At 36.8% G+C, this 27,602-nt stretch overlaps 1 protein-coding gene across 1 annotated transcript in view; it reads left to right on the forward strand.

Annotated features, from left to right (window-relative positions):
• Positions 1-27,602, forward strand: part of THEMIS (thymocyte selection associated) — a 174,519-nt gene that overhangs the window by 29,686 nt on the left and 117,231 nt on the right. The window contains exon 2 of the mRNA XM_032408319.1: positions 15,960-16,118. Within this exon, the coding sequence (XP_032264210.1) occupies positions 15,960-16,118 (159 nt within the window). The remainder of the gene's footprint in view (positions 1-15,959; positions 16,119-27,602) is intronic.

Below are 27,602 nucleotides of genomic sequence, written 5' to 3' on the forward strand. Positions count from 1 at the left end.
CCAGGCTAACCTATCCCCGCACCCCCCTCCCCTGTAGAACTCTCAGTTGTTCCTCAGAGTCCATAGTCTCTCATGGTTCGTCTCCCCCTCCGATTTCCCCCCCTTCATTTTCTCTTGGTTTCCACCTGGTTTCCCTGACAGAGCTTGGGGGCTTATTACTGGCTCAAAAAATGTAAGTCCCATCTCAACTCTGCCTTTCGTGTCTAATTACACTCATCAGGGGTGGGTTCTAAGATCTCCACTCATCCTTTCCTGTGTGGAACCAAGTTATTTTCTGTGGTGCAATGGTAATTGTCAAAAGATTTTCTTTCTTACAGGCTGTTCTTTTTCTGATTCTTTAGCTAGAGAGAACAAGATTGGTTGGAGGTTTTGTTTTGTTCTGTTTTTATCTGTACCCATTGGCATTTCTAGGTTGCCAGCTTCTTCACCTTCAAGACTGGGATATATGAGGTTAGGAAAATTTATGTCTACTTCATCCTCCCAGAAACAGAAGTCCCAGCTGCAATCTTTTAATAAACCTCTACTGTAACCTTGAGATTGGTATGCCTGACACTCAATACATATTTATTGAATGGTTTAATGAATAAATATAATACAGATGTACTATTCACTGGAGCCCAGAAGCCCAGGCCCTTTCTCCTAGTATTATGCAATTTTCTTTCATAGTAATTATCATTTTGTAGTCATTTATTTGTATGATTTTTTGATTAATATCTTTCATTCCAATATATTAAAATTTTCATGAAGGTTGAGTCCACATGTCATTTGCTCACCATTATATCAGTAGAATTTATCATAATTCTTTTGTTTGGCAAATAGCATCTATTCAGTTAATTTGTTGAATAGATTAAAAAATGAAAAAAATGAATAATTTGATAAATACAGAAAGTGTCTTTCAGAGTGCCTTTCTGAATGGCTATAGAGCTGTAACCTTCCCTGGCATAACAGTTACTTCTCAGCCAACTTCCCCATATGAAAGAAAGCACTTACCTTTTCCATTAGGAGTGTTCTTTGACCATTCCTCCCAACTCTTTAAATTATATCAGACATGTATACCTAATAGGAATATTTATTTGGCACATGGGGTAAATAGATAAGGCACCTTACAGCCAGAGGTTACCAGCTAAAGCCACTAGTCATCTCAGAACCACCTCAGTTGGTCACTTCAAGGAATGAGTTCAGTATGTTGCCACCTTGTAACCCATTTGTGGCATACCAAATTTCATTGGTATAAGTTGGGAATAAAGTTCATTGCCATTCTCAAGTTTCTGTTTTCTTTTCCACAATCTTCTTCTTAGGATGATTGACAAAGGAAATATCAATTTTTTATTCAGGGAAAGCCCTACCCTCATCCGTAAGAGCACACTTATCTTTGATTTTGGCCAAGAAAATCATACCAGCTTATAATAATGTAACATTATACTGATTTGTCTGGTTTTAACATCATAGGGAATAATAATAATGATGTCAGTGATGGCTAATATTTGTTAAGCCCTATATAGACGCCAGGTGCTGATCCATGTGCATTTAAAAATTATCTTCTTTGATCCACAAAGTAATTTTTTTTTAAAGATTTTATGTATTTATTTGACAGAGAGATAGAGAGAGAGCACAAATAGGCAGAGCAGCAGGCAGAGGGAGAGGGAGAAGCAGGCTCCCTGCCATACTAGTAGGGAGCCCAATGTGGGGCTCGATCCCAGGACCCTGGGATCATGACCTGAGCAGAAGGCAGACGCTTAACCAACTGAGCCACCCAAGTACCCCTCAAAGTAACTTTTTAAAGTAATGTTACTATTCTCATTTTAAAGATAAGGAAATTGAGGTACTATCTCCATTTTACAGATGAAGATATTGCCTGAGGTCATACATCTATTAAATATAGATCCTGGATTTGAACCTGACTCTAGAGAGGCATTCTTATTTGTAATTTTTACCTAGTTAAATGCCTAGGAATGAATGGAGAGAGGAATTTTATGCATGTGTTGGTGTCTGTGTGTATGTGTAGGTTTGATAGTTACATCTCTTCAGCAGAGATAAAGATCAGCCCTGAAATTCCGATCTGCACACTCACTTCAGCAGCAGACCTTCTGGCTTTGGTGTTTCAAAGAGAAATATATGTCCCTCCACCCCTGCAATGTAAGATTTACAGGCACAGTGCAGCTTAATTTAAATCATGAAATATACATACCTTTCCCTCACCTTTTGGATGAGAGTCTATTAACTGTCCCCCTAACTATATCCATTCTCTGCTTTTGTAGTAACAAAGGTTTCAGCTCTGAACACAACTGCCCAGTTAAAGATGACATTGCATAGCTCTCCTGAAGCTTATTTTGGCCATTTGATTAAGTTTTGGCCAATGGGTTGTGAAAGTATTTGATGTGTGAAATTTCTATTGTAAGCCAGTAAAACAAAGGAAATGTTTCCTCCTCTTCTCCATTTCTCTTTCTCATTTTTTATTTCTCACTAACTGAAAATTCAGACATATTAGGAGTAGGAGCAGCCATCTTAGAACCTGACAGGGAAGTCTCATGTTGAAGAGGTGAGAATTGCAACATAGAGAAAAGCTGGATACAATAAAGACTTCATGTAAATCCTGACAAGTTACCCCTGAATTGTTACTTAAGAGAGAAATAGACATATTTTTTGTTTGTTTGTTTAAGAAGCTGTTTTGCAGTTTGTTTCAGCAGCTGAATTGAGCTTCTTGGGGTGGGTTCACAACCATTCATTATTTTGTTTCTCAGTGTAGAGAAAGACTTTTGGCTCAAACATATCAATTAATATTAGAGAGAAATCATTTGGCTAGGCACAGCTGCATGAAAGTCAGTGGTTGCCTCAGAGTTTTTCCAACAATAATGGTTTATGTAACTAAAGGAGTTCTTCATGTTTTTTTCCACCCAGAAGAAAGGAACAGTCTTCAGAAAGAGAGTAGTCACATTTCCTTTTCTACAGCACAGAAACCCTTTTATTTTTTTTCTTGGCTACTATCAGTTCTTTTTTTATTTTTTATTTTTTATTTTTTTTTAAAGATTTTATTTATTTGTTTATTTGACACAGAGAGACACAGTGAGAGAGGGAACACAAGCAGTGGGAGTGGGAGTGGGAGAAGCAGGCTTTCCGCCAAGCAGGGAGCCTGATACGGGGCTCCATCCCAGGACCCGGGGATCATGACCTGAGCTGAAGGCAGATGCTTAACGACTGAGCCACCCAGGCGCCCCTGGCTACTATCAGTTCTATTAAATATAAAAATACTTTAGTAAGTTTAGCCACAATTCTTTGTGCCTAGCACTAGTGTCTACTTGCTTACTTGTTTTCATTCTTTACTATTTGTGTATGCCTTCCATTTCTAGTTACCTAGAACATAAACTTCTCAAAGAAAAGGAATCTTTTGTTTTTATTTGGTTGGTCGGTTGGCTTTTTATATTTTTAGTTTCTGGTATTGTGCTCTGAATTGTATAGGATCTCAGTGGATGATAGTTACTGATTAATAAGATTGAATACTGGAAATTCCTTATTATACCTGTCATCTTAATTAAGTATGAAACTTTCCTTATTGTTTTCAAAACTTTAGAGAATTATGAGGACAGTGAGCTCTTTAACATAGGGCAATTTAATATTTAGAATGCACTTTAGAATTTTATTGTGTTTTAAAATTTCTCAATTTGACTCTTTTGAACATAAAATTTAAAATCTGTTGCAGACATGTTTTAATGAGAAAAGACTTATAAGAAAAATAATTTGATCTGCAAAAATAAATTATATTAAGTCACATAACTATATAATGATGTTAATCGGTGTTCATTTTAAAATTTTTACCAATAAGCACAGAGAAAAAAATAAGAGAGACAAATCAAGAAACAGACTCTTAATTATACAGAACAAACTGATGGTTACCAGAGGGGAGAAGGTGGGGGATGGGTCAAATAGGTGATGGGGATTAAGGAGTACACTTGTCGAGATGAGCTCAGGGTGATGTATGAAAGTGTTGAACTACTATATTGTACATGTGAAACTAATATAACACTGTATGTTAACTAACTGGAATTAAAATAAAAATAAAATTTTTATTCATTGAATAAACTATAGACGTTTTGGGTAGGTACCTTATAACAAATATTGTACTTTATAGAAAGATTAGAGTATGTTGAATATATTTTGAAGACAATATAGATCTTTAATCTTCTCTCTTCACCTATCAATTATTTATTAAAAATTCTTCAGTAAATCAGAAAACGGGAAGGGAAAGCAGGGCAAACAAAAAAAAAAAAAGAAAAGGAAATTTGCAGTATAAGTCATATACAACACTTTACATATGTAAGGGGAGTGAGTTTCAACATTGCATTTCCACCCAAATATAGACATTGAATACTCTCCTTATCAGATTATCAATGCATTTATGGGAATCAAGGATCCCACTCTCTGTTACAAATGACTAGACATACTGAAAAGAGAGTGTAAACACTGTGCAACTAATGTGAGATTGATAAAATATATTTTTTCACAAAGATAAAAACATCACTCCCATATAAACATAAAATGAACACATGAAAGATTTTACTGAACTCACTACATGAGAGAACCAGTGAGACATTAAAACCAGTTCAAACACACACATACACACATGCAAAAGTACAATAAAAAATGCTGAAATGAGGGGCACCCGGGTGGCTCAGTCGTTCAGCGTCTGCCTTCGGCTCAGGTCATGATCCCAGAGTCCTGGGATCGAGCCCCGCATCGGGCTCCCTGCTCTGCGGGAAGCCTGCTTCTCCCTCTCCCACTCCCCCAGCTTGTGTTCCCTCTCTCGTTGTGTCTCTCTCTGTCAAATAAATAAATAAAATCTTAAAAAAAAAAAAAAGAAATGCTGAAATGAATTTTCCACTATTCAAACCTGATTATCATCCTTGAATATGTAATATTTAGGATTATCTTTTCTACAAGGCATAGATTAATTGTATGTATAGTGGAAAAATTTATTATTCTTTCAGTGGAAAATAATCACTTGCATTGCTTGGCTAAATATTTACATTTCTATCAATTTTCTGTAAGTCAATTTAATGTCATTCAAAGCTGCATATCTCTATAGAATCAGACAATTTCTAAAAGGTCTGCTAGATGATATTCATCTCTCCATTAAAAAGACGGCTATTGGGCACCTGGGTGGCTCAGTTGGTTAAGCCACTGCCTTCGGCTCAGGTCATGATCCTGGGGTCCCGGGATCGAGTCCCACATCAGGCTCACTGCTCGGCGGGGAGTCTGCTTCTCCCTCTGACCCTCCCCCCTCTCATGTGCTGTCTCTCTCTCATTCTCTCTCTCTCTCATAAGTAAATAAAATCTTTAAAAAAAAAAAAGGACAGCTATTATTCTTTTTTACTCTATTCAAATCTTGGACAACTTTTTTCTGACAAGCTTTAACAAAATCTTGATACATGGTGTACAGTAAAGGGTTAACTCAGCAGCCTTTGGATGTTCAAACTCCGCACAATCTAAAGAAAGGGTTGGCCTTTGACTGGCTCCTTTGGAATATCCTGCCTGATAAGTGTGTATACCTTGGAATTTGGGCTATTTTAGATAGCTTATATATATATATATATATATATATATATATTTTTTTTTTTTTATTTTTTTTTTTTTTTAAAGATTTTATTTATCTGACACAGAGAGACAGCTAGAGAGGGAACACAAGCAGGGGGAGTGGGAGAGGGAGAAGCAGGCTCCTGGCTGAGCAAGGAGCCCGATGCAGGCCTCAATCCCAGGACCCCAGGATCATAACCTGAGCCGAAGGCAAATGCTTAACGACTGAGCCACCCAGGCACCCCTTGATGGCTTATATTAATGATGTGACTTATGGTAAATGCCAGTTCTTGTTTGGCTGGGGTCCTGGGCCATGCTTTATTATTTTGACCTCTGAGGGGGTTGCTGAACGTTGGGTAGTTAAGGTTAGTCATATGGACACTTCATGCCTATTTAACTGACCTCTAGCAAAATCTCTGGACACCAAGGCTCAGTTGAACTTCCTTGGCTGGCAATAATTTGTATATGCTGTCATCCACCATTGCTGGTACAATTAAATTCTGTTCATGTGACTCTATTGGGAGAGGACAACTGGAAACTTGTCTCCTAGACTCTGCCCTCTGTGCTTTTTTCCTTTTGCTGATTTTAATCTGTAACATTTGTCTATAATAAACTATAAGTGTAAGTATAACAGCTTTTCTGAATTCCATGAGTTCTTCTAGTAAGTCATCAAGCCTGAAGGTGGACATAAGGACCTCTGATAAATATGGATAGACTTCATTTTTACTGGGCATTCAGGCCTCATTGAGGGAGGCCCTTAAAAGTGAGAAGCTGAGAAACTGAGCTTGTTTTTTTCATGTTTATGTGGTATTTATTAGAATGGCCATTTGTCTGAGACTGCAGTCACAGATTCCTGAATTGATCATTGAGGACATTGGGTAGGCTATTTATGGACATCTTTGTACATCTCCTCAACTAATCTTCTCCAAGATGACTCTGCATTGAACTCACTTCTCTCCTTCGCAGCTGGCCTCCCAAAAGATAGCCTAGGATTCCTCTATTCTCTTTATAAACTAACTTCAAAGTATAATTTCTTATGACCTTCTTCTTTAGGACCTGGCTTTTACTTCTCTCACTAAGAAACAGCTCTTGTAAATCAAAAGCTTTGATTTACAAAAGTAATATTTTTCCTGGTATGGCACAAAGAGCAAATTTTGGAAATAAAAAATAGGGTATTGGATTTTTTTCATCTTTGCAATTAAAAAAAAATCCTAATTCTTTTGCAGCTAGATAGGCAATTCCTTTATGTCATGCACTGAGTCTCCCTTTTCTACAGTCTACAATATAATAATCTTCTATTATTTGATTCTTGTATTCAATAAAAAGGTTTTGGCAGTTGTGGAAAAAAAAAAAAAATCATCCCCTTCCAGTAAAATCTGTCTTTTCAGGATTATAATCTCCCCAAGTATTGAAAAATTCTTTGCATGTCAGAACTAAATAATGACTAAATCTGTCTCCTTGACTGGGGAAATAACTTCATGTCTTGGCTTTAATGGGGAAAGAAATGCAGAGAAGAATCCAATTACTGATGAGGTATTATTTCCTTAAATTTACTTTAATATATATATATATAGGCCAAGAGGCTTAAATATATATATATATATATATTTTTAATTTTAATTAATTTAATTTAATTTAATTTAATATTTAATTTTAATATATATATATATTGGCCAAGAGGCTTAAAACAAGATAAGTCATAGCAGGACTGGGCTGGAAGTAATTCATACCTGGCATGCCATCTTCATTTGACGAGTAGTCACCTGGAACTTCATGTTGAGGAAGATTATTAGGCCTTATCTGGATTCAGCTGGAAATGTGCCATGGGTGATTAGTGCTGGTAAGGGAAAATGGTAGAATATTTAGTCTAGATATTTGCCATCTCTCTCATGTAGAATATTTGGCACTCTAGTTAGATAGAACTCATGGAATTCATCTCCTAGGAGACTTCACCTGCTCAGGGTTTCAGACCTTAGCTGTGTAGGTCCAAAAACTCAAAGCATCCAGGGTCAATTAGGTTCAAGCACTGCCTCATACAATCAGAAGATTATAATGTGCAAATTAGAATGCCAATGTAATAATTTTCAATTAGAACTATTACTGTCAAGTTGATTAAAATTCCTGTGTTTTTTAGTCAGGGCACTCAGGCTGCTGGTGACATTGAGATAGATGAGTTAATAATACTGCTTAAGACTTAGTGTATTAGTTTATAACTTTCTTTTTCCAGTGTGTTCAAATTTCACTCTAACTTCCTAAGACTACATCCTGGTTCCTTGCACTGACTGTGGTCACACATTTGTACTTAATGGCTTAGGGTCAAACTATTGTGGTGAAGGTCCAATTTCTTTTGTTTTCCCAATCCATTATGAATTGGTACTTTAATAAAATGCAATATAAATGAGTTATTATAAAAATAAAATTAAAAAATGAAAAACATAAAAAATACAAGCATTTTTATTATTTAATTCAGTGGGCATAAAATAACTTCAAAATTCTTATAAAAGTTTCTAAACCTTTACTTCTCAATGTCTAAACCATATTTCATAAGCAGAATACTTAATGAGGTGTTCAATGCTAATGAACTTAAGGAAAATTTATAATACAGTGGAGCTTAATTTTTATGCATTGGATGAACACATTACAGTGCATTGGAGCCCATGTATAGTCAATTCAATCAGTGTATTTATATTCATTAAATGAGATGAAGAGAACAGGTTTATTATTTTAAATGACCATAGAGGTCTGTAGTAGCTATATTTAATATTTAGGATATAAAGCATAGGCAATTATATTAAAGTATATAAAATGTACTTGAGACCAAGTTCTTCCTAAAATAATAAGTCAGCTCCCAAAACAACATTGTTCATATAAAAAAATTATAATACTATTTATGATATCATTTTGAGGATTAAAACTTGGGTAAAATGTGGGGAATATTTGGTTAGTAGTAGTGTCAGAAGATGTAGAACCACTGATTTGTTTTATCATCATAGGGAAATGTTTCATCGATGTATAGAAGGAATATTCATTTCATATATACACATCCCAAATCCCTTCGCTCTGATAATTGTTAACACAAAGAGACACAATGATGACTTCTGTCCTAATACCCAACTTGCAAACTCTCATCACAGCTTTGTTGAAACTATTAAATTGATTCTGCCATTAAACAAGCATCAAGTTTTTAGCTAGCATATGAAACTATGCATTTTTGTTCCTCAGCCACTAAAACTTAGTCATTTAAATTCCACACACATCACACAGACTGGTTGAAAAGTGGACATTTTCTGGTTTCTGGCCTCACTGCTATTTTAATCTGCTATATTGGCTCTCAGGCCTCAGCCTTTCCAACCTGTTGTGGTTTAAAAAAAATTAACTAATTTATTTTTAGATGGAGAGAGAGAGAGAACATGGGGGGTGGCAGGGGCAGAGGGAGAGTGAGAGAATCTCAAGCAGACTTCCCACTGAGTGCGGAGCCCAAAGTGGGGCTTGATCTCATGACCCTGAGATCACAACCTTAGCTGAAACCAAGAGTTGGATGCTTAACTGACTGTCCCACTCAGGTATCCCTCCATGTTTATACTTTTTAAGAGTCACCAACATTCACTACAGTTTCTAGCATATTTCTGTCTTTAGGCTTGATTTCCTTCCTGCATAACACTTAAATTCCCACCTCACAAGAAGAACCCCATATTCTTACAGGTGAGAGAGATTATTATACCTTAATTTTTCCTAGTGTGACCATCATTTTTCTTACTACCTGATGCCAACGTTTTGCCCTCTTTATATTGATATTTTGGCAATGGGGTAAGAGAGTCTGTACGACCTTGCAAGATCATTTCCTGTCAATGTTCAGATTTATATACCTCTCTGTGGTATATCTAGTGTCAACTAGTATAATCCAGCCCTAGTAAAACTGCAAGCTTGTTGTTTCATGCCTACTTATTTCCACAGTTGCATTCCAATATCATGCTCATCTATTTTTAGGCATAGTCTTCATATAGTGGGAATAACTTTTCTCTGCTCTACAGGGGATAGAGACAGTCCTTTTATGGAAGACTGGCTGGCTATGTAAATGTCTGTTACAACCATAGGCCACTTCAAGCTTTATGCCTATGGTAAACTATCCAGAGATTCATTTGGAAAATTGAACTTACTACTCTAATGGTCTCTGAATGCCTTATCAACCACCAAGTCTAGGGACAGCATTGCTAATAAAATTATTTCACACTTAACATGTTTCCTTTGTGGGAATGCTTCTTCTTGGTAATTTGCACAATCCTTAAGCAAAGAAAGAATAATCATGACTGTTTATGGGGAGCAAAGACACATCTTCACTGGCAATCCCAATCTGACATGGCTCTATATACACTATCATACAATATCAATCAAACTTTGCACATGTAATTTCTTAACTCTTCTAAACCTATCTCAGATTATTTCATGAGCACCACCCTCAAGTTTAGCAATATAAAAATGGTAAACCTGATGGTAAAATGGGAAACTTAATAAGTAAGAGATTCATATTGTAGAATTATCCATTCTAATATGCCTTGTCTAGCTAATCTCATATATGCTTATACATTTGCTATTAAACATACCAAATGAAAATATAACCCATGCCTTAGCTTTGGTTGACATGCTTTCTACTAAATTCACAATAATTTATTGTTATTTTACAGTAAAGCTGAAGTATATATAATTCAACATTCACTAAGGATCTACTAAGTGTCAAAAACTGTATTACTAGTAGTGTGTAATGTGAGGATGGGTATAAATACAGTTAAGAGATATCTCTAGGAGCTTATGATAAATTCTGTTATACGTAATATCAATGGGTAGAAAATTATATCCCAGTAGCAGGCTGTGATAATAATCACATAGGGGCTACAATGGAGGTAACATGCAAACTGCTTTAGAGCGCAGAGGAGAGAATTAATTCTCACCTAGGTGTAGGAATCAAGACTTTGAAGATGATGGGTATGAGCTGAATCTTCAGGATTGGTTGAACTTTGAAAAGTGAGGGTGAGTGAGTGGCCTGGTAGGGCAGGGGAAGGAAGTGGGGAATGGAAGGAATGGGTACATCTTTTTTTTTTTTTTAAAGATTTTATTTATTTATTTGAGAGAGAGAGAATGAGAGACAGAGAGCACGAGAGGGAAGAGGGTCAGAGGGAGAAGCAGACCCCCCGCTGAGCAGGGAGCCCGATGTGGGACTCAATCCCGGGACTCCAGGATCATGACCTGAGCCAAAGGCAGTCGCTCAACCAGCTGAGCCACCCAGGCGCCCAGGAATGGGTACATCTTGAGTAAAGGGAAAAATAGCCTCTAAACAATGTAAGTTTTTAACTTTCTATAGGAAGTGGAAGAAAATCTATTGAACCAACTGTTTTGGCTGTTCCAGTGTGATCATAGCATTGCTTGTATGGATTGTCAAATAACGGATGAGCTCATAAAAGGATATTAATGTGTCGTTTTTATTGAGCAAAGTAGCATTACAGGAAAGGTGATTTCAAAGGCACATGGCTCTTTCATTACAGCCTTCGGGGGCAATGTTTGATCACTGAAAACAGCCTGCTTTGTTCCAGATTTCTCTGATGTTTGGCATTATCCTGAATACATATGCTCTGACTTGGAAAGAATCAGTCTATAAAGATTTAATAGATTTGAGATTTGCATATTCCAAATACATGTCATGGTTAAAATGAAATGAAAACTATTTTAATATCTACATCTGTATTATACATAAACATGTGGTTCAGGCATATCTCAGCAAATTTTTAAAAGGCAATTACATATGTTACATTTGCTTGTTCTGAGATTATGAAAGTTGGCTATTTTAAAAATTAACCATTTTATATTTTCACTGAAGAAAAATATTGTAGGAGACATTATATTGGTGATAACAAAGGATAGGAACCCTTCAAGTTTCAGGGATTTGAAGTTGCTGTATGTTCTTGTCTCCTTTCATGGACATAACTTTCTAGTGTTGTGTGTCAGCAGCCACTTTCTTTATTAAAAATGAATTAACACCATTCTTGGGTAGAGGAAATTGAAAGTCACAAATAATTAAAGATAAATGTAAAAGATTAATATTTGCATGAGGTTCTTTTACTTATATGACTGAAAGAAGTGACTCCTCCCCCCCCAATAAGGAGAGATTCTTGGAAAGGGACCTGAAAAGTCAAAAGCTTGTATGGTGACTAAAACAGAGTTTTCTCTTCGTAGAATTCTCTGGCCTCTATTCCTGTAAATTGATATGTAATCTCACATAAATTCATCTTTTAATTTTGAATTCCAGTGGAACCTTTGAGAGAAAGATGGCATTCCAAGTCAGTCAGTTTGATATACATTACACCTACAATTAGACACTCATTGCATTGAAATTAAGCCCAATGGACTTCAGCTAATACTCTCTTTCATGTGACAAAGAAAAATCTTACCATGTCTCTTCCCTACTTAAAATCTTTCTTTTTCCCTGTCCCCACTTAAAACATCTTCCACCTCAGTGACACTGAGTGCTTTTGTATGGCATGTCCTTCCTTTTCTGGTTAGTTTTGCAACAGTCTCAGGACAGAGACTTTTCCAGTTACACATTTGTAGCCCAGATCACTGCTTTCCAAATGTTAATGTATTTATGTATAATCTGGAGATCTCATTAAAAATGCAGGTTCAACACCCAAAAAACAAATAATCAAGTCAAAAAATGGGCAGAAGACATGAACAGACACTTCTCAAAAGAAGACATACAAATGGCTAACAGACACATTGTCATTAGCCATGAGGGAAATTCAAATCAAAACCACATTGAGATACCACCTTTTACCAGTTAGAATGGAAAAAATTGACAAGGGAAGAAACAACAAATATTGGAGAGGTTGTGGAGAAAGGGGAACCCTCTTACACTGTTGGTGGGAATGCAAGTTGGTACAGCCACTTTGGAAAACAGTGTGGAGGCTCCTCAAAAAATTAAAAATAGAACTACGCTATGACCCAGCAATTGCACTACTGGGTATTTACCCCAAAGACACAGATGTAGTGAAAAGAAGGGCCGTATGCACCCCAATGTTCATAGCAGCAATGTCCACAATAGCCAAACTGTAGAAAGAGCCGAGATGCCCTTCATCAGATGAGTGGATAAAGAAGATGTGGTCCATATATACAATGGAATATTACTCAGCCATCAGAAAGGATGAATACCCAACTTTTACATCAACATGGATGGGACTGGAGGAGATTATGCTAAGTGAAATAAGTCAAGCAGAGAAAGTCAATTATCATATGGTTTCACTTACTTGTGGAACATAAGGAATAGCATGGAGGACATTAGGAGAAGGAAGGGAAAAATGGAGGGGGGGTAATCGGAGGGTGAGATGAACCATGAGAGACTATGGACTCCAAGAAACAAACAGGGTTTTAGAGGGGAGGGGGATGGGGGGATGGGTTAGCCTGGTGATGGATATTAAGGAGGGCACGTACTGCATGGAGCACTGGGTATTATATGCAAACAATGAATCATGGATCACTACATCAAAAACTAATGATGTAAGTATGGTGATTAACATAACATAACATAATAATAATAAAAAAACACTAATGGTGTATTGTATGGTGACTAACATAACATAATAAAATTAAATTAAAAAAAAAATGCAGGTTCTGATTCAACAGGTCTGGGGTCTGGCCAAGATTCTAACAAGCTCCCAGGTGATACAATAGACCACACTTTGGATAGCAAGCACCTAGATACATATGACCTGTTATTAAATTGGTATTAGTTCCTGAACCATAATAACTGAAAATTTAGACTTTCAGACTTTGACCTTTTTGTTTATTGGTAATCTCATAAAAATGCTGCGTGATCTGGACTTCTTTTTTTTTCCCTAGTCTCCTTTCTTATCCCGTTCTTACTTTACATTTGAGACATAACAAACTACTTGAAGTTTCCCGAATGTGTCAAGCTCTTTCACATCTCGGTACCTTTTTAAATACTGTTTCCTCTGCCTGTCCCAACATCTTGTGTTGCTTCCTTTAAAACTCAGCTCAACTAGGGGCATCTGGGTGGCATAGTCGGTTAAGTGTCTTGCTCTTGGTTTCAGCTCAGGTTGTGATCTCAGGGTTGTGGAATCAAGCCCCGTGGCAGATTCCATGCTCGGCACATAGTCTACTTGAGATTCTCTCTCCCTCTCCCTCTGCCTATTCCCACCGCCCCCCATGTTCTCTCTCTTTCTCAAATAAATAAATAAATCTTAAAAAAAAAAAAAAGAAAAAAAAAACCCTCAGCTCAGTCGTGGTCTCCTCCAGGAATCCTTCCCTAATCTCTTTACATTGTAATTGTTTAATTAAATGCTTCCAGTATTCTCCCACAATGCCCTGTATTTCTTACGTTATAACTTTCTCATAATTTATTGTAGTGTCGGCTGACTTGTCTGCTTGCTTCAAGACAACATTTCATGGGAGGAAGAGATTATGTATTTTATCTCTGTTACCTACTGCCAATCACAATGCCTGACACATAGTAGGTTTCCATTAAAGTTTGCGGAATGAATGAGGAACGGCAGTTGATGTGTTGTAGTTATGCAATAATATAATGCAGTATTTTCTTTCATGAAGTTTGAATTGGGAGTAATAACTAAAGTCATAAAAAGTTAAGTACAAGATGAGATAATACTGAAGATATAAAATGTTAGTATGTGATTAATTGCCAAATGAGGATCATAGAAAATAACTGTTCTAAGTTCATTGGATTGGAAAATGTTACTATAGATTTATTACTGTGTCTTTAATATCCCAGTTGTTCCGCAAAAGATTTGAGATAGCTGACAACACTATGTATGGGAGTTAATGAGAGGTATGAACACATATATAGTTAAGGGAATAGCATTAGAAGAGGAGGGAGTTATGGAAGTACATACTCAGAACTTGAGGAGCAAATATACTAGCATATTTGCAAAAATAGTCCTTATTCAATAATGGGCAGTAAGAACGGTGTGCTGGACTTCCATTTCCACTCTCTACCTTGGAGGCTGACTTCTGTGGTGGCATCAGTAGCTCCCTTGTCCTCTGGCTTCTGGCTGAATTTGGCCAAAGGAAGGGACGTACCCTGGCAGAGGATCAAATGGAGGGAGAAGAGTGAGGTCAGGATATTTATTTTCTTGTGTTACCTAGAACTGGCTGTGCCTCTGTGTAAATTGCCCCTTTGTTAAAATCTCCTTAAATTATTCTAATTTGAGGGTGCCCCCTGTTCCCTGTTGACACTCTGATACAATCATGGAGTTGTTTAATGTTAGATTGGATGCCCGGCTTAATAACTTTTATGATAACCATTTATGCTACAAAAATGTTTTAGGTGCTGTATATCAGGTAAGATTCTATGAGGAGGGGGTTCAGTAGAGAAGAATTCGGAAAGCAAACCAACCTGAAATCTCATACTTATATTGTTCACATTTTAATGTGGGATAGAGGATATAAATCATATTGGAGGTAGGGAAAAATTGATATGTTTAAATCCCCACAGTTCTATAATATTTTTTTTACGTCAACCTTTCATTTACTGTTCAGTTGTAAAGTAATAATGTCTTAGAGATGTAATGTTTGGGTTGTTCCCTTTTTACTTGGGGTAGATTATCCAGAATTTTTGCCTCTCTTTTCTGTTGCTCATTTTCTGGTTATTTCAGTGCACACTCTTCTTCCATCAGGAGATAGAAAAAGAAAATAAATGGATGAAAAGCTTAGCTTTAGTATCTATGATAAGAGGTTTGTTAGGAAAGAGACTGAAATTCTGAACTAAAATGAAGCTTTTCAGTTTATCTGGGCTGGTCTGCCCCCTATTGCCATAAAGATACCAAGAGGTATTTCCAGCTTGTCAAAAATCAAGAGATAAAATGGACAGAAAGTCTTATATTCATGATGATGAAGAGAAACAGGTTTAATAGATGAGATGCTCTTAATATAAGGCCCTGGTGTATAGACTCTGTCTTTGAGTCTTGGATTGCATTACAACCTTGTTTGCAATACAAACTTAGATCATTGTTGACTCATATGAGCCTAATTCTGTGACCCAGCAAAAATAGATCATAAATCCCAGCAATGGAAGGCATGTTTGTGGTTTGACCTTGGAATGATGAGCTAAAGGTGCTGAGGAAACCATGAATCTACTTTACAATAATAACAAAAATAAGGTTGTTTATACTTTGCCCAATGGATGAAGTGAAAATCTAATATTTTTCTTGGTACAAGCTGTACATTTTACCAAGCTTGATTAAATTCCTGTTTAGTAGGTAGCTAGGAGAGGAACTGAATAAAAACGATATATGAAGCTTTCAACTCCTACTTTGTTCTTCCTTATTTAATTCTTTTTTTAAAGGCTGTTTTAACTCTTCCTTTTTTTTTAGGTTCCATTTATGAAATGTTTGGAAATGAATGCTGTTTGTCAACAGGAGAAGTGATTAAAATTACTGGTCTCAAAATTAAGAAGATCATAGCTGAAATTTGTGAGCACACTGAGGGTTGTGAGTCTTTACAACCATTTGAGCTGCCTATGAATTTTCCAGGTACAGTATTTTGTAACCATTTCACATTTATAAAACTATTGTTAGTATACATCTATACAATTGAAAACAAGTGGTAGCTTTTTTTCCACTCTAGGGTAGTGGGTGAAAAAATTAGAATTCTTTCTTATTTTTTTATATGCAGTGTTCTGTGAGTTTCAGGTGTACAATATAGTGATTCAGCAGTTCCATACATTACTCAGTGCTTATCTTGATAAGTATACTCTTAATCCCCTTCTCCTGTTTCACCCATCCCCCCACCTCTACCTCCTCTCTGGTAACTATCAGTTTATTCTCTATAGTTAAGAGTCTGTTTTTGGTTTGTCTCTTTTTTCTTTGTTTCATTTGTTTTGTTTTTTAAATTCCACATATGAGTGAAATCATATGATATTTGTCTTTCTTTGACTGACTTATTTCACTTAGCATTATACTTTCTAGATCCATCCATGTTGTTGCAAATGGTAAGATTTCATCTTTTTTATGGCTGAATAATATTCCAGTATATATACACCACATATATATACACCACATCTTCTTTATCCATTCATCTATCAGTGGACACTTGGGCTGATTCCATAGTTCCATAGTTTGGCTATTGTGAATAATGCTTCGGTAAACATAGGGGTGCATGTATCTTTTTGAATTAGTATTTTTGTATTCTTTGGATAAATATCCAGTAGTGGAATTACTGGATTATATGGAAGTTCTATTTTTAATTTTTTGAGGAAACTCCATACTGTTTTCCACAGTGACTGCACCAATTTGCATTCCCACCAATAGTGCATGAGGGTTCATTTTTCTTCACATCAGTGCTTTTTAAGGACTAATAGAAGGCAAATTATTTTTCCCCTTTTTAATAAATATCCTTCACTTACTACTTAATATTTTCTGTTAACAAATACTTAATGAGTTCTAACTGTATGCATTACTTGCTATGCTAGTGAGAATGAAGGAATCAAAAATATTTTACAAAGTTATGTAGGACTAATATCTCTTAAACATATTTACTCTCTTTATTCCTATCGTAAGTAGAATCTTGCTCCCTGGATCATTGCTAAACTTCCCAGTAGGATCCTACTGACACATCTGGTTGCTCTTCTTTTTCTAGTTAATTCTACTCACCCTTCCAAAATTAGCTCAAATATCCTATCTTCTGGAATACTTTTGCTGATGCCCTAACCTACTCTGGGTATCTCTCTTTTATGTTTCCATATATCTTGTTCACCAATAGCATTGGGTAGTCATTAATAATTTTCTTATTTGTCTTATTCTCCAGACCAGGTGTTGGCAAATGTTTTTTATAAAGAAACAGATAGTAAATATTTTAGACTTTGCCACCAGATGATCTCTGTCACAACCATTCCAATCTGATGCTGTAACATGAAGGAAGCTCTAGATGATACATAAACTAATGGACATGGCTGTGGTTCAGTAAAAATGTATTTACAAAAATAGGTGGCCAGCAGAATTTGGCCTGTGAACTGTAGTTTGCTGACCTCTCCTCTAGACTAAAACTTTTTGACAAATAAAGTATGACATATATGACTTTATATCTAGTTCCAAGCACTTTTTCAGTAGTCATTTACTGAATGGATGAATGAGTGAAATGAGTGAATAAATGATTAGTGGAAGAGAAAAATCTAGTAAACACTTACAATATGATGTGATTTGTGGTGCAATTGAAATATCCATGGGTTCCAAAAAAAAAAAAAAGGAGAAGGAGGAAGGGGTGGGGGAGGAGGAAAGAAGAAAAGAAGGAGAAGAAGAGATATGCATGGGTTCCATGAGAGTCTTGATAAGGAATATCTAACTCTAGTTGGTCATGTTTCAGAACATGGATTTTGGAGTCATTATATATATTTGAATTCCAACTCTGCCACTTCTTAGTTGTATAACCTTGCCAATTTACTTACTCTCCTCTCATGTAAAATGGGAATAATAATACTATCTATCTTCTAGTGTTTCGGGGAGGAGTGAATATTGAAATATGTTTAAAGTGTTCACAATGGTGCTTCGTATAGCAAGGACTATAAAAAGTGTCAGGTTTTATACCATTATTATCAAGTGGAGTCAAGTTTTTCAAAGCTTTTGAAAGAATGTTATACTTGAGCTCAGATTTGGAGAATGAAAATAAATTAGCTATATGAGGAGAGGATTCTTCCAAGTTTTCCAGTATCTTCTTCCTTTCAACTGGAATCTTACTGTTTTTCAGTTCTGTTTACTCCTTCCTTACCCCCATCCTCTATAGCAATGGTTCTCAAACTTGGCTGCACACTGGAAATCACCTAGGGAGGTTTAAAATATCCTGATGCTCGGGCCAATTGCCTGAGATATTTTGATTTATTTAGTCTGGAATAAAGTCTGGTTACCAAAGTATCTTAAAGTGACCAGGGTGATACTAATGAGCAGTCAAGGTTGCAAACCATTGTTTTATGAGAAGCTTTCCCTGAGTATTCTAATTGAATGTAACAATTCCCTTTTTGAATAACTATAGTCTTTCATGCCCTAATCATTGCATTTATCACATTTTGAATGTAATTGAGGTTATTTATGTGCTTGTCTTAGAGGACCAACTGCTTAACAGCTTACAACATTGCTGACAACAGAATCTGAATCTCATTTACTGTTATAATCCCCACAGTGTTTAGGAGAAGATGTATATAATAAATATTTATTAAGTTAAAATGACTAGAATCTTCTAGTAGAAGGAGTGTTTCTTATGAGAGTAATGAAAACACTTAGCTTTTTTTTGAATTTGTATTATATTATATATATTATATTATATTATATTATATTATATTATATTATATTATATATTTACTATAGGGAATTAGCTCACATGATTATGGAGATTGGCAAATCCAAAATTTGCAAAGCCAATTTCCCACTTAGCTTTTGACTAGCAGTTTAATTTGGGGAGTTGCTATTTAGAATTTTTTGAGTTTTCAGTTGACATGATCAGCTTTTATCAATTGAGCAACAGTTAGAAAAATTTATTTACAAAATTAGTTTTAATGTAAGGATCAGGGCTAAAGTGGAGGGGAAAAGTGATAGGTGATGATTACAGAATACTTTCTTTCAAAGAGGATCCCAGATATAGAAGTAATTCTTCTACCTCAGCACTAGGGAGAAAGAGAAATTAAGGCCATTAACATTTTTTTTATTAATTTCAACAGAAACATCTCTTTTTTTAAACTCTATTTAACATCCTTTCTTTTTGGGGAATTTATGAAATTTTCTTTTGTAATTGATTTCTAATTGCATTTTGTTGAGGTCAGAAGACATACTTTATATGGTTTCAATTCTCTTAAATTTTTTCAGACTTTTTTTATGGCTTAACGCATGGCCTATCCTGGAGAATATTTCATGTGCACTTGAGAAGAATGAGTATTCTGCTGTTGTTTGGTGTAGTGTTCTACACATGTCTGTTGGTTTATAGTATTGTTCAAGTCTTCCAGTTCCCTGAGAATCTTCTGTCTAGATCTATCCATTATTGAAAGTTCCAACTATTATTGAAGTTTCCAACTATTACTGTCAACTTTTGCTTCATGTATTCTGGGGTTATGATATTAAGTGTATATGTGCTTATAATTGTTATCTCTTCTTGATGAGGTGCCCCATTCTTTGTCTCTAGGAAAATTTTTGTTTTGAGGTTTATTTTGTCTGATATTAGTGTAGTTGCTACAGTTTTCTTTCGGTTACTATTTGCATGATCTGTCTTTTTTTAATTTAAATCCAAGTAGCCAACATATAATACATCATTAGTTTTTGATGTAGTGTTCAATGATTCATTAGTTGCATATAACACCCAGTGTTCATCACATCACATGTCCTCCTTAATGCGCATCACCAAGCTACCCCATCCCCCCACCCACCTCCCTTTCCACAACCCTCACTTTGTTTCCCAGAGTCAGGAATCTCTCATGGTTTGTCTCCCTCTCTGATTTCTTCCCTTCAATTTCTCCCCCTCCCCCTATGATCCTCTGCACTATTCCTTCTATCCCACATATGAATGAATCAATATGATAATTGTCTTTCTCTGATTGACTTATTTCACTTACATAATACCCTCCAGTTCCATCCATGTTGATGTTGATGGTAGGTATTCATCCTTTCTGATGGCTGAGTAATATTCCATTATATATCTGAACCACAATTTCTTTATCCATTCATCTGTTGAAGGGCATCTCAGTTCCTTCCACAATTTGGCTATTGTCGACATAGCTGCTATGAACATAGGGGTGTAGGTGCCCCTTCTTTTTACTACATCTGTGTCTTTGGGGTAAATACCCACTAGTGCAATTGCTGGGTCATAGGGTAGTTCTATTTTTAACTTCTTGAGGAACCTCCATACTGTTTTCCAGAGTGGCTATACCAGCTGGCATTCCCACCAGCAGTGTAAGAGGGTTCCCTTTCTCTGCATCCTTCCCCTTTCTCTGCATCCTTGACAACATTTGTTGTTTCCTGACTTGTTCATTTTAGCCATTCTGACTGGTGTGAGGTGGTATCTCATTGTGCTTTTGATTTGTATTTTCTTGATGGCAAGTGATATGGAGAATTTTTTCATATGTCTGTTGGCCATTTGTATGTCTTCTTTGGAGAAATGTCTGTTCATGTCTTCTGCCCATTTTGTGACTGGATTATTTCTGTTTTTTTGGGTACTGAATTTGATAAGTTCTTTATAGATCTTGGATACCAGGCCTTTATCTGTTAGGTCATTTGCAAATATCTTCTCCTATTCTGTAGGTTGTCTTTTAGTTTTGTTGACTGTTTCCTTTGCTGTGCAGAAGCTTTTTATCTTGATGAAGTCCCAATAGTTCATTTATGCTTTTGTTTCCCTTGCCTTTAGAGATGTGTCTTGCAAGAAGTTGCTGTGGCCTAGGTTGAAGAGGTTACTGCCTATTCCTCTAGGATTTTGATAGATTCCTGTCTCACATTTAGGTCTTTCATCCATTTTGAGTTTATCTTTGTGTATGGTGTAAGAGAATGGTCCAGTTTCATTCTTTGGCATGTAGCTGTCCAATTTTCCCAGCACCATTTATTGAAGAGCCTGTCTTTTTTCCATTGGATATTCTTTCCTGCTTTGTCAAAGATTAGTTGACCATAGAATTGAGGGTGCATTTTTGGTCTCTCTGTTCTGTTCCATTGATCTATTTGTTTGTTTTTGTGCCAGTACTATGCTGTCTTGATGATCACAGCTTTGTAATATAGCTTGAAGTCAGGCATTGTGATGCCCCCAGCTTTGGTTTTCTTTTCCAACATTCCTTTGGCTATTTGGGGTCTTTTCTGGTTTCATACAAATTTTAGGATTGTTTGTTCCAGCTCTGTGAAAAATGTCGATGGTATTTTGATAGGGATTGCATTGAATGTGTAGATTGCTCTGGGCAATTCAGGCATTGTATCAATGTTTATTCTTCCAATCCATAAGCATGGAATGTTTTTCCATTTCTTTGTGTCTTCCTCAATTTCTTTCATAAGTGTTCCCTAGTTTCTAGAGTACAGATCCTTTCTCTTTGGTTAGGTTTATTCCTAGGTATCTTACGGTTTTTGGTGCAATTGTAAATGGGATTGATTCCTTAATTTCTCTTTCTTCAGTCACATTGTTAGTGTATAGAAATATAACTGATTTCTGTGCATTGAATTTGTATCCTGCCACATTGTTGAATTCCTGTATGAGTTCTAGCAATTTTGGGGTGGAGTCTTTTGGGTTTTCTACATAAAGTATCATGTCATCTGCTGAGAGAGAGAGTTTGACTTCTCCTTTGCCAATTTGAATGCCCTTTATTTCTTTTCATTGTCTGATTGCTGAGGCTAGGACTTCTAGTACTATGTTGAACAAAAGTGGTGAGAATGGGCATCCCTGTCATGTTCCTGACCTTAAGGGAAAGCTCTCAGTTTTTCCCCATTGAGAATGATGCTGTGGGCTTTTTGTAGATGGCTTTTATGATATTGTGGCATGTTCCTTCTATCCCTATACTTTGAAGAATTTTAATCTAGAAAGGATGCTGTATTTTGTCAAATGCTTTTTCTACATCAATTGAGAGGATCATATGGTTCTTGTTTCTTATTAACGTGATCTATCACATTGATTGATTTGAGAATGTTGAACCACCCTTGAATCCCAGGAATAAATCCCACTTGGTTATGGTAAATAATCCTTTTAATTTACTGTTGGATCCTATTGGCTAGTATCTTGGTGAGTATTTTTGCATCCATGTTCATCAGGGATATTAGTCTGTCATTCTCCTTTTTGATGAGGTCTTTGTCTGGTTTTGGGATCCATGTAAGGCTGGACTCATAGAACGAGTTTGGAAGTTTTCCTTCCATTTCTATTTTTTGGAACAGCTTCAGTAGAATAGGTATGATTTCTTCTTTAAGTGTTTGGTAGAATTCCCCTGGGAAGCCATCTGGCCCTGGGCTCTTGTTTTTTGGGAGGTTTTTGATTACTGCTTCAATTTCCTTGCTGGTTATGGGTCTGTTCAGATTTTCTGCCTCTTCCTGTTTCAGTCTTGGTAGTTTATAAGTTTCCAGGAATGCATACATTTCTTCCAGATTGCCTATTGTGGCATATTGTTGCTCATAATATGTTCTTAAAATTGTCTGTATTTCCTTGGTATTTGTCATGATCTTTCCCCTTTCATTCATGATTTTATTAATTTGGGTCCTTTCTCTTTTCTTTTGGATAAGTCTGGCCAGAGGTTTATCAATCTTATTAATTCTTTCAAAGAACCAGCTTCTAGTTTTGTTGATCTGTTCTACTCTTCTTTTGGTTTCTATTTCATTAATTTCTGCTCTAATCTTTTTTATTATTTCTTTTCTCCTGATTGGTTTAGGCTTTATTTGCTGTTCTTTCTCCAGGTCCTTCAGGTGTAAGGTTAGCTTGTGTATTTGGGATTTTTCTAATTTTTTGAGAAAGGCTTGTACTGCTTTGTACTTCCCTCTTAGGACCACCTTTGCTGTATCCCAGAGGTTTTGAACTAATGTGTTTTCATGCTCATTAGTTTCCATGAATTTTTTAAGTTCTTTAATTTCCTGGTTGACCCATTCATTGTTTAGCATGATGCTATTTAACCTCCAAGTGTTTGAGTTCATTCCAAATTTCCTCTTGTGATTGAGTTCAAGTTTCAAAGCATTGTGGTCTAAAAATATGCAGGGAATAATCTCAGTCTTTCGGTGTCTGTTGAGACCTGATTTGTGACCCAGTATGTGATCTATTTTGGAGAAAGTTCCATGTGCACTCGAGAAGAATGAGTATTTTGTTGTTTTAGGATGGAATGTTCTGTATATATCTGTTAAGTCCATCTGGTCCAGTGTGTCACTCAAAGCCTGTGTTTCTTTGTTGATCTTCTGCTTAGATGCTCTGTCCATTGCAGTGAATGGGGTGTTAAAGTCCCCTACTACTAATGTATAATTATCATTCTGTTTCTTTACTTTGGTTATTAACTGATTTATATAATTGGCTGCTCCCATGTTGGGGGCATAAATATTTACTATTGTTAGATCTTCTTGCTGGATAGACCCTTTAAGTATTATATAGTGTCCCTCTACATCTCTTACTGCAGTCTTTGGTTTAAAATCTAATTTATCGGGGCGCCTGGGTGGCTCAGTAGGTTAAGCATCTGCCTTCAGCTCAGGTCATGATCCCAGGGTCCTGGGATTGAGTCCCACATTGGGCTCCCAGCTCAACGGGGAGTCTGCTTCTCCCTCTACCTCTGCCTGCCGCGCTGCCTACTTGTGCTCTATCTGTGTCAAATAAATGAATAAAATCCTTAAAAAAAATAAAAAATAAAAAAATAAATAAAATCTAATTTATCTGATATGAGGATTGCTACCCCAGCTTTCTTTTGAGGTCCATTAGCGTGGTAAATTGTTCTCCACCCCCTCATTTTCAGTCTAGAGGTGTCTTTAGGTCTAAAATAGAGTCTCTTGTAGACGTGGATCTTGCTTTTTTATCCAATCTGATACCCTGTGTCTTTTGGTTGGAGCATTTAGCCCATTTACATTCAGAGTAACTATTGAAAGATATGAACTTAGTGCCATTGTATTGCCTATAAAATCCGTGTTTCTGTAGATTGTCTCTGTTACTTTCTGGTCTGTGTTACTCTTGGGGTCTCTTTTCACTTAGAGTATCCCCCTTAATATTTCTTGTGGGGCTGGCTTGGTGGTCACAAATTCTTTCTGTTTCTGTCTGTCCTGGAAGCTCTTTATCTCTCCTTCCATTCTGAATGACAGCCTTGCTGGATAAAGTATTCTTGGCTGCATCTTCTTCTCATTTAGCACCCTGAATATATCTTGCCAGCCCTTTCTGGCCTGCCAGGTTTCTGTGGATAGGTTTGATGTTATTCTGATGTTCCTCCCTCCATACATAAGGAACCTCCTCTCCCTAGCTGCTCTCAGGATAGCTTCTTTTTCTCTAAGATTTGCAAGCTTCACTATGTAGGGGTGTGATCTATTTTTATTGATTTTGGGAAGAGTCCTTTCTGCCTCTTGGACATGAATGCTTGTTTCCTTCCCCAGATTAGGAAAGTTCTCAGCTATGATTTGCTTAAATATACCTTATGGCCCTCTCTCTCTCCTCACCCCCTCGGGCACCCCAGTAATTCTGACATTTTTTCATTTTAGGGCATCATTAATTTCTCAAGCCTTTCTTCATGGGCTATTAGTTATCTTTCTCTCTTTTCTTCAACTTCTTTCCTTTCCATCAGCCTGTCTTCTAGATCACTTATTCTTTCTTCTGCCTCATTTACCCTAGTTGTTAGAGCATCCAGTTTAGACTGCATCTCGTTCATAGCAAGTTCAGCTTGATTAGATCTCATTTCCACCCTTTGAGATTCTGTACTGTCATTTATGCTTTTTTCAAGCCTAGCTATTAATTTTATAATTGCTATCCTGAATTCCATCTCTGACATCTTATCTATATCCATATTGATTAGCTCTGTGGCAGAGAACATTGCCTCTGGTTCTTTCTTTTGTTGTGAACTCTTTCTTCTAGTCATTTTGCCCAGAGACAGATGGGTGAGCTAATGAGCAGAGTCCAAAATATCAACCACGACCCAAGCAAAATACACCCTCGACAAATCCAAAGTGGTCGGAAGCCACCACAGAAAAGCATACGAAACCAAACCAAATCAAACCAAAACAAAACAAAGGGGTGAGGGAAGAGAGACTATAATCTCGCAGGGTGGACAAAGCAGGGTGATCCATTTGTTCTTGTTCCTGACTGAATTTTGGTCTGTGTGTTAGAAGACACTACATCCCAAAATTGCAAAAAACCCCAAAACTTATATATATATATATATAAAATTGAATAGAGTGAAAAAAGGGCTAAAATGAAGCATGTATCTATAAAATGTAGATGTAAAAAATAAACATTAAAAAGCGACTTAAAAACATAACTTGGGTAAAATAAGAATCTAGTTGAAATGGGAAAAAGGTAAAAAAAGGAAATGGAAAATTTTAGACTGAAAGATAAATGAGTCATAATGAGAACACCTGGAGCTCAATATACTATTTTCTCCTGGCGCTACAGTTTTATTCTTGTGGGTTCCATAAAGTTGTAGTCCATCTGTTCTTCCAGTCTGTCTTCTGGGGGAGGGGCCTGCTGTGCTGTTTCTTAGATGTCTTTCCCTGGGCAGAGCTGCCTCACCCCTTGTCAGGGGTCTGGGCTCAGTGTAAGCTAGTCGTCTGTGTGACTTTTGTTCCCTGGAGGCTTTCCACACCTCTTCAGAGCATCAGAGCAAAAATGACTGTGACGGATCTCCAGCCCAGAGGCGAAAGATCCTCATCCCACCTATTCAATAAACCCTCTGAGACAAACAGTTTCACTTTAGTGTGTGCCAAACTCCACAGACTCTTGTAGTGCAAGTCCACTGCAGTCCTCCTGAGGGGAGTACCAGGGACCTCTGAGTGCCACTGCCCTTTGTGTCCTTGGGACTGCAAGTAGTTGCGGGCTCATGCATGCAACCTGCTCTGCTGCTCTTGAGTCATGGCTGGGTGCTGTTCTACTGTCCTTTCCAGGGGCCGCCACCGCTCTGAGAGCAGTTGCCTGGTCGTGGGTGCAACCATTTCACCCCTCCCAAGGGATGGTAAACGGCCTGCACATTCCAGTCCTTTTCATGGTGCTCATGCAAAGAGCGGTCACCGGACTGGCCTGGCTCACGGTTTATGGCAACTCGAGCTAAGAGCCCCTCCTGGGCTCACTGACCATAACCACTTTCTCTGCTCCACTGCTTGGGCACTCTATCGGTTCAGGCACCCCTTTTCATTCTGTGTCTCCTGGGATCCTGAAACCACAATGACCCACGTAGAATTCTGCCCTTTTCATCCCCTGAGCCCTTTTCAAAAAGGGATGTCTCTCATTGGAGCAGATTTCTAAGGGTTCCGATTTTGCACTCCGGTGTTATATCACTTTTCAGTAGCCAGCTTATGGAGGCTCCCTTCCCCCCTCCATTTATCTTCCAATATCTCCACACAGATTCACGACTCTGCACCTCCTATCTTGCAAAAAGCAGTCGCTTTTCTACTTGTACAGTTCCAGATATATTTTCTTACATCTCAGGCTGAATTCATGGGTGTTCAGAATGGTTTAATAGATATCCAGCTAAATTCAAGGGACCAGATGAAACGAGGTCCCCTACTCTTCCACCGTCTTGCCTAACCCCTGATCTATCTTCTTGTATTCTTTTTCTTTCAGACTATTTGTGTCTTTGAATTTAAAGTATATCTTTTGTGGGCAGCAAACAGATCATGTTTTTAATCTGTTCTGCCAATTTCTGCTTTTCAATTGGAGTGTTTAATCCACTTATACTTAATGTAATTACTGATAAAGTAGGACTTACATCTACCATTTTGCTATTTGTTTTCCATATGTCTTAGGCTTTTTGGTGTTTTTGTTAAATCGGTATTTTCTAGTGTACCATTTTAATCCTCTTCCCTGCCTTTTTTAGAATTAAAACTCCATTTTATAGAGCAATTTAGGTTCAAAGCAAAATCAAGCAGAAGATACAGAGATTTTTCCATATACTAGCTGCCCCCAAATATGCTACAGCTTTCCTGATATCAAAATATCCTAATGTCTTTTTATGGCTTTGTAGTTCATTTCTTTTTAGTGCTAAATAATATTTCATTTTCTGGATGTGCCACAGTTCATTTAGCCATCACCTACTGAAGAAGAACTTGGTTGCTTTTACATTTTAGCAATTATAAATAAAGATAGTATAAACATTCATGTGCAGGTGGTTGTGTTTTCAACTCATTTGGCTAAGTACAAAGGAACATAGTTACTAGACCATATGGTAAGAATATATTTAGTTTGAAAAAACTGCCAAACTGTCTTCCAAAATGGCTGTGCCATTTTGCATTCCCACCAGCAGTGATTGGGAGTTTCTGGTGTTCCACATCCTTATCAGTATTTTGTGTAGCCAGTGTTTTGGATTTTGTCTATTCTAATACATATATACCTCTGGTATCTCATTATTGTTTTAATTT

Source organism: Phoca vitulina, unplaced genomic scaffold (genome assembly GCF_004348235.1).
Source record: "Phoca vitulina isolate PV1807 unplaced genomic scaffold, GSC_HSeal_1.0 scaffold9, whole genome shotgun sequence".
Classification (NCBI taxonomy): domain Eukaryota; kingdom Metazoa; phylum Chordata; class Mammalia; order Carnivora; family Phocidae; genus Phoca; species Phoca vitulina.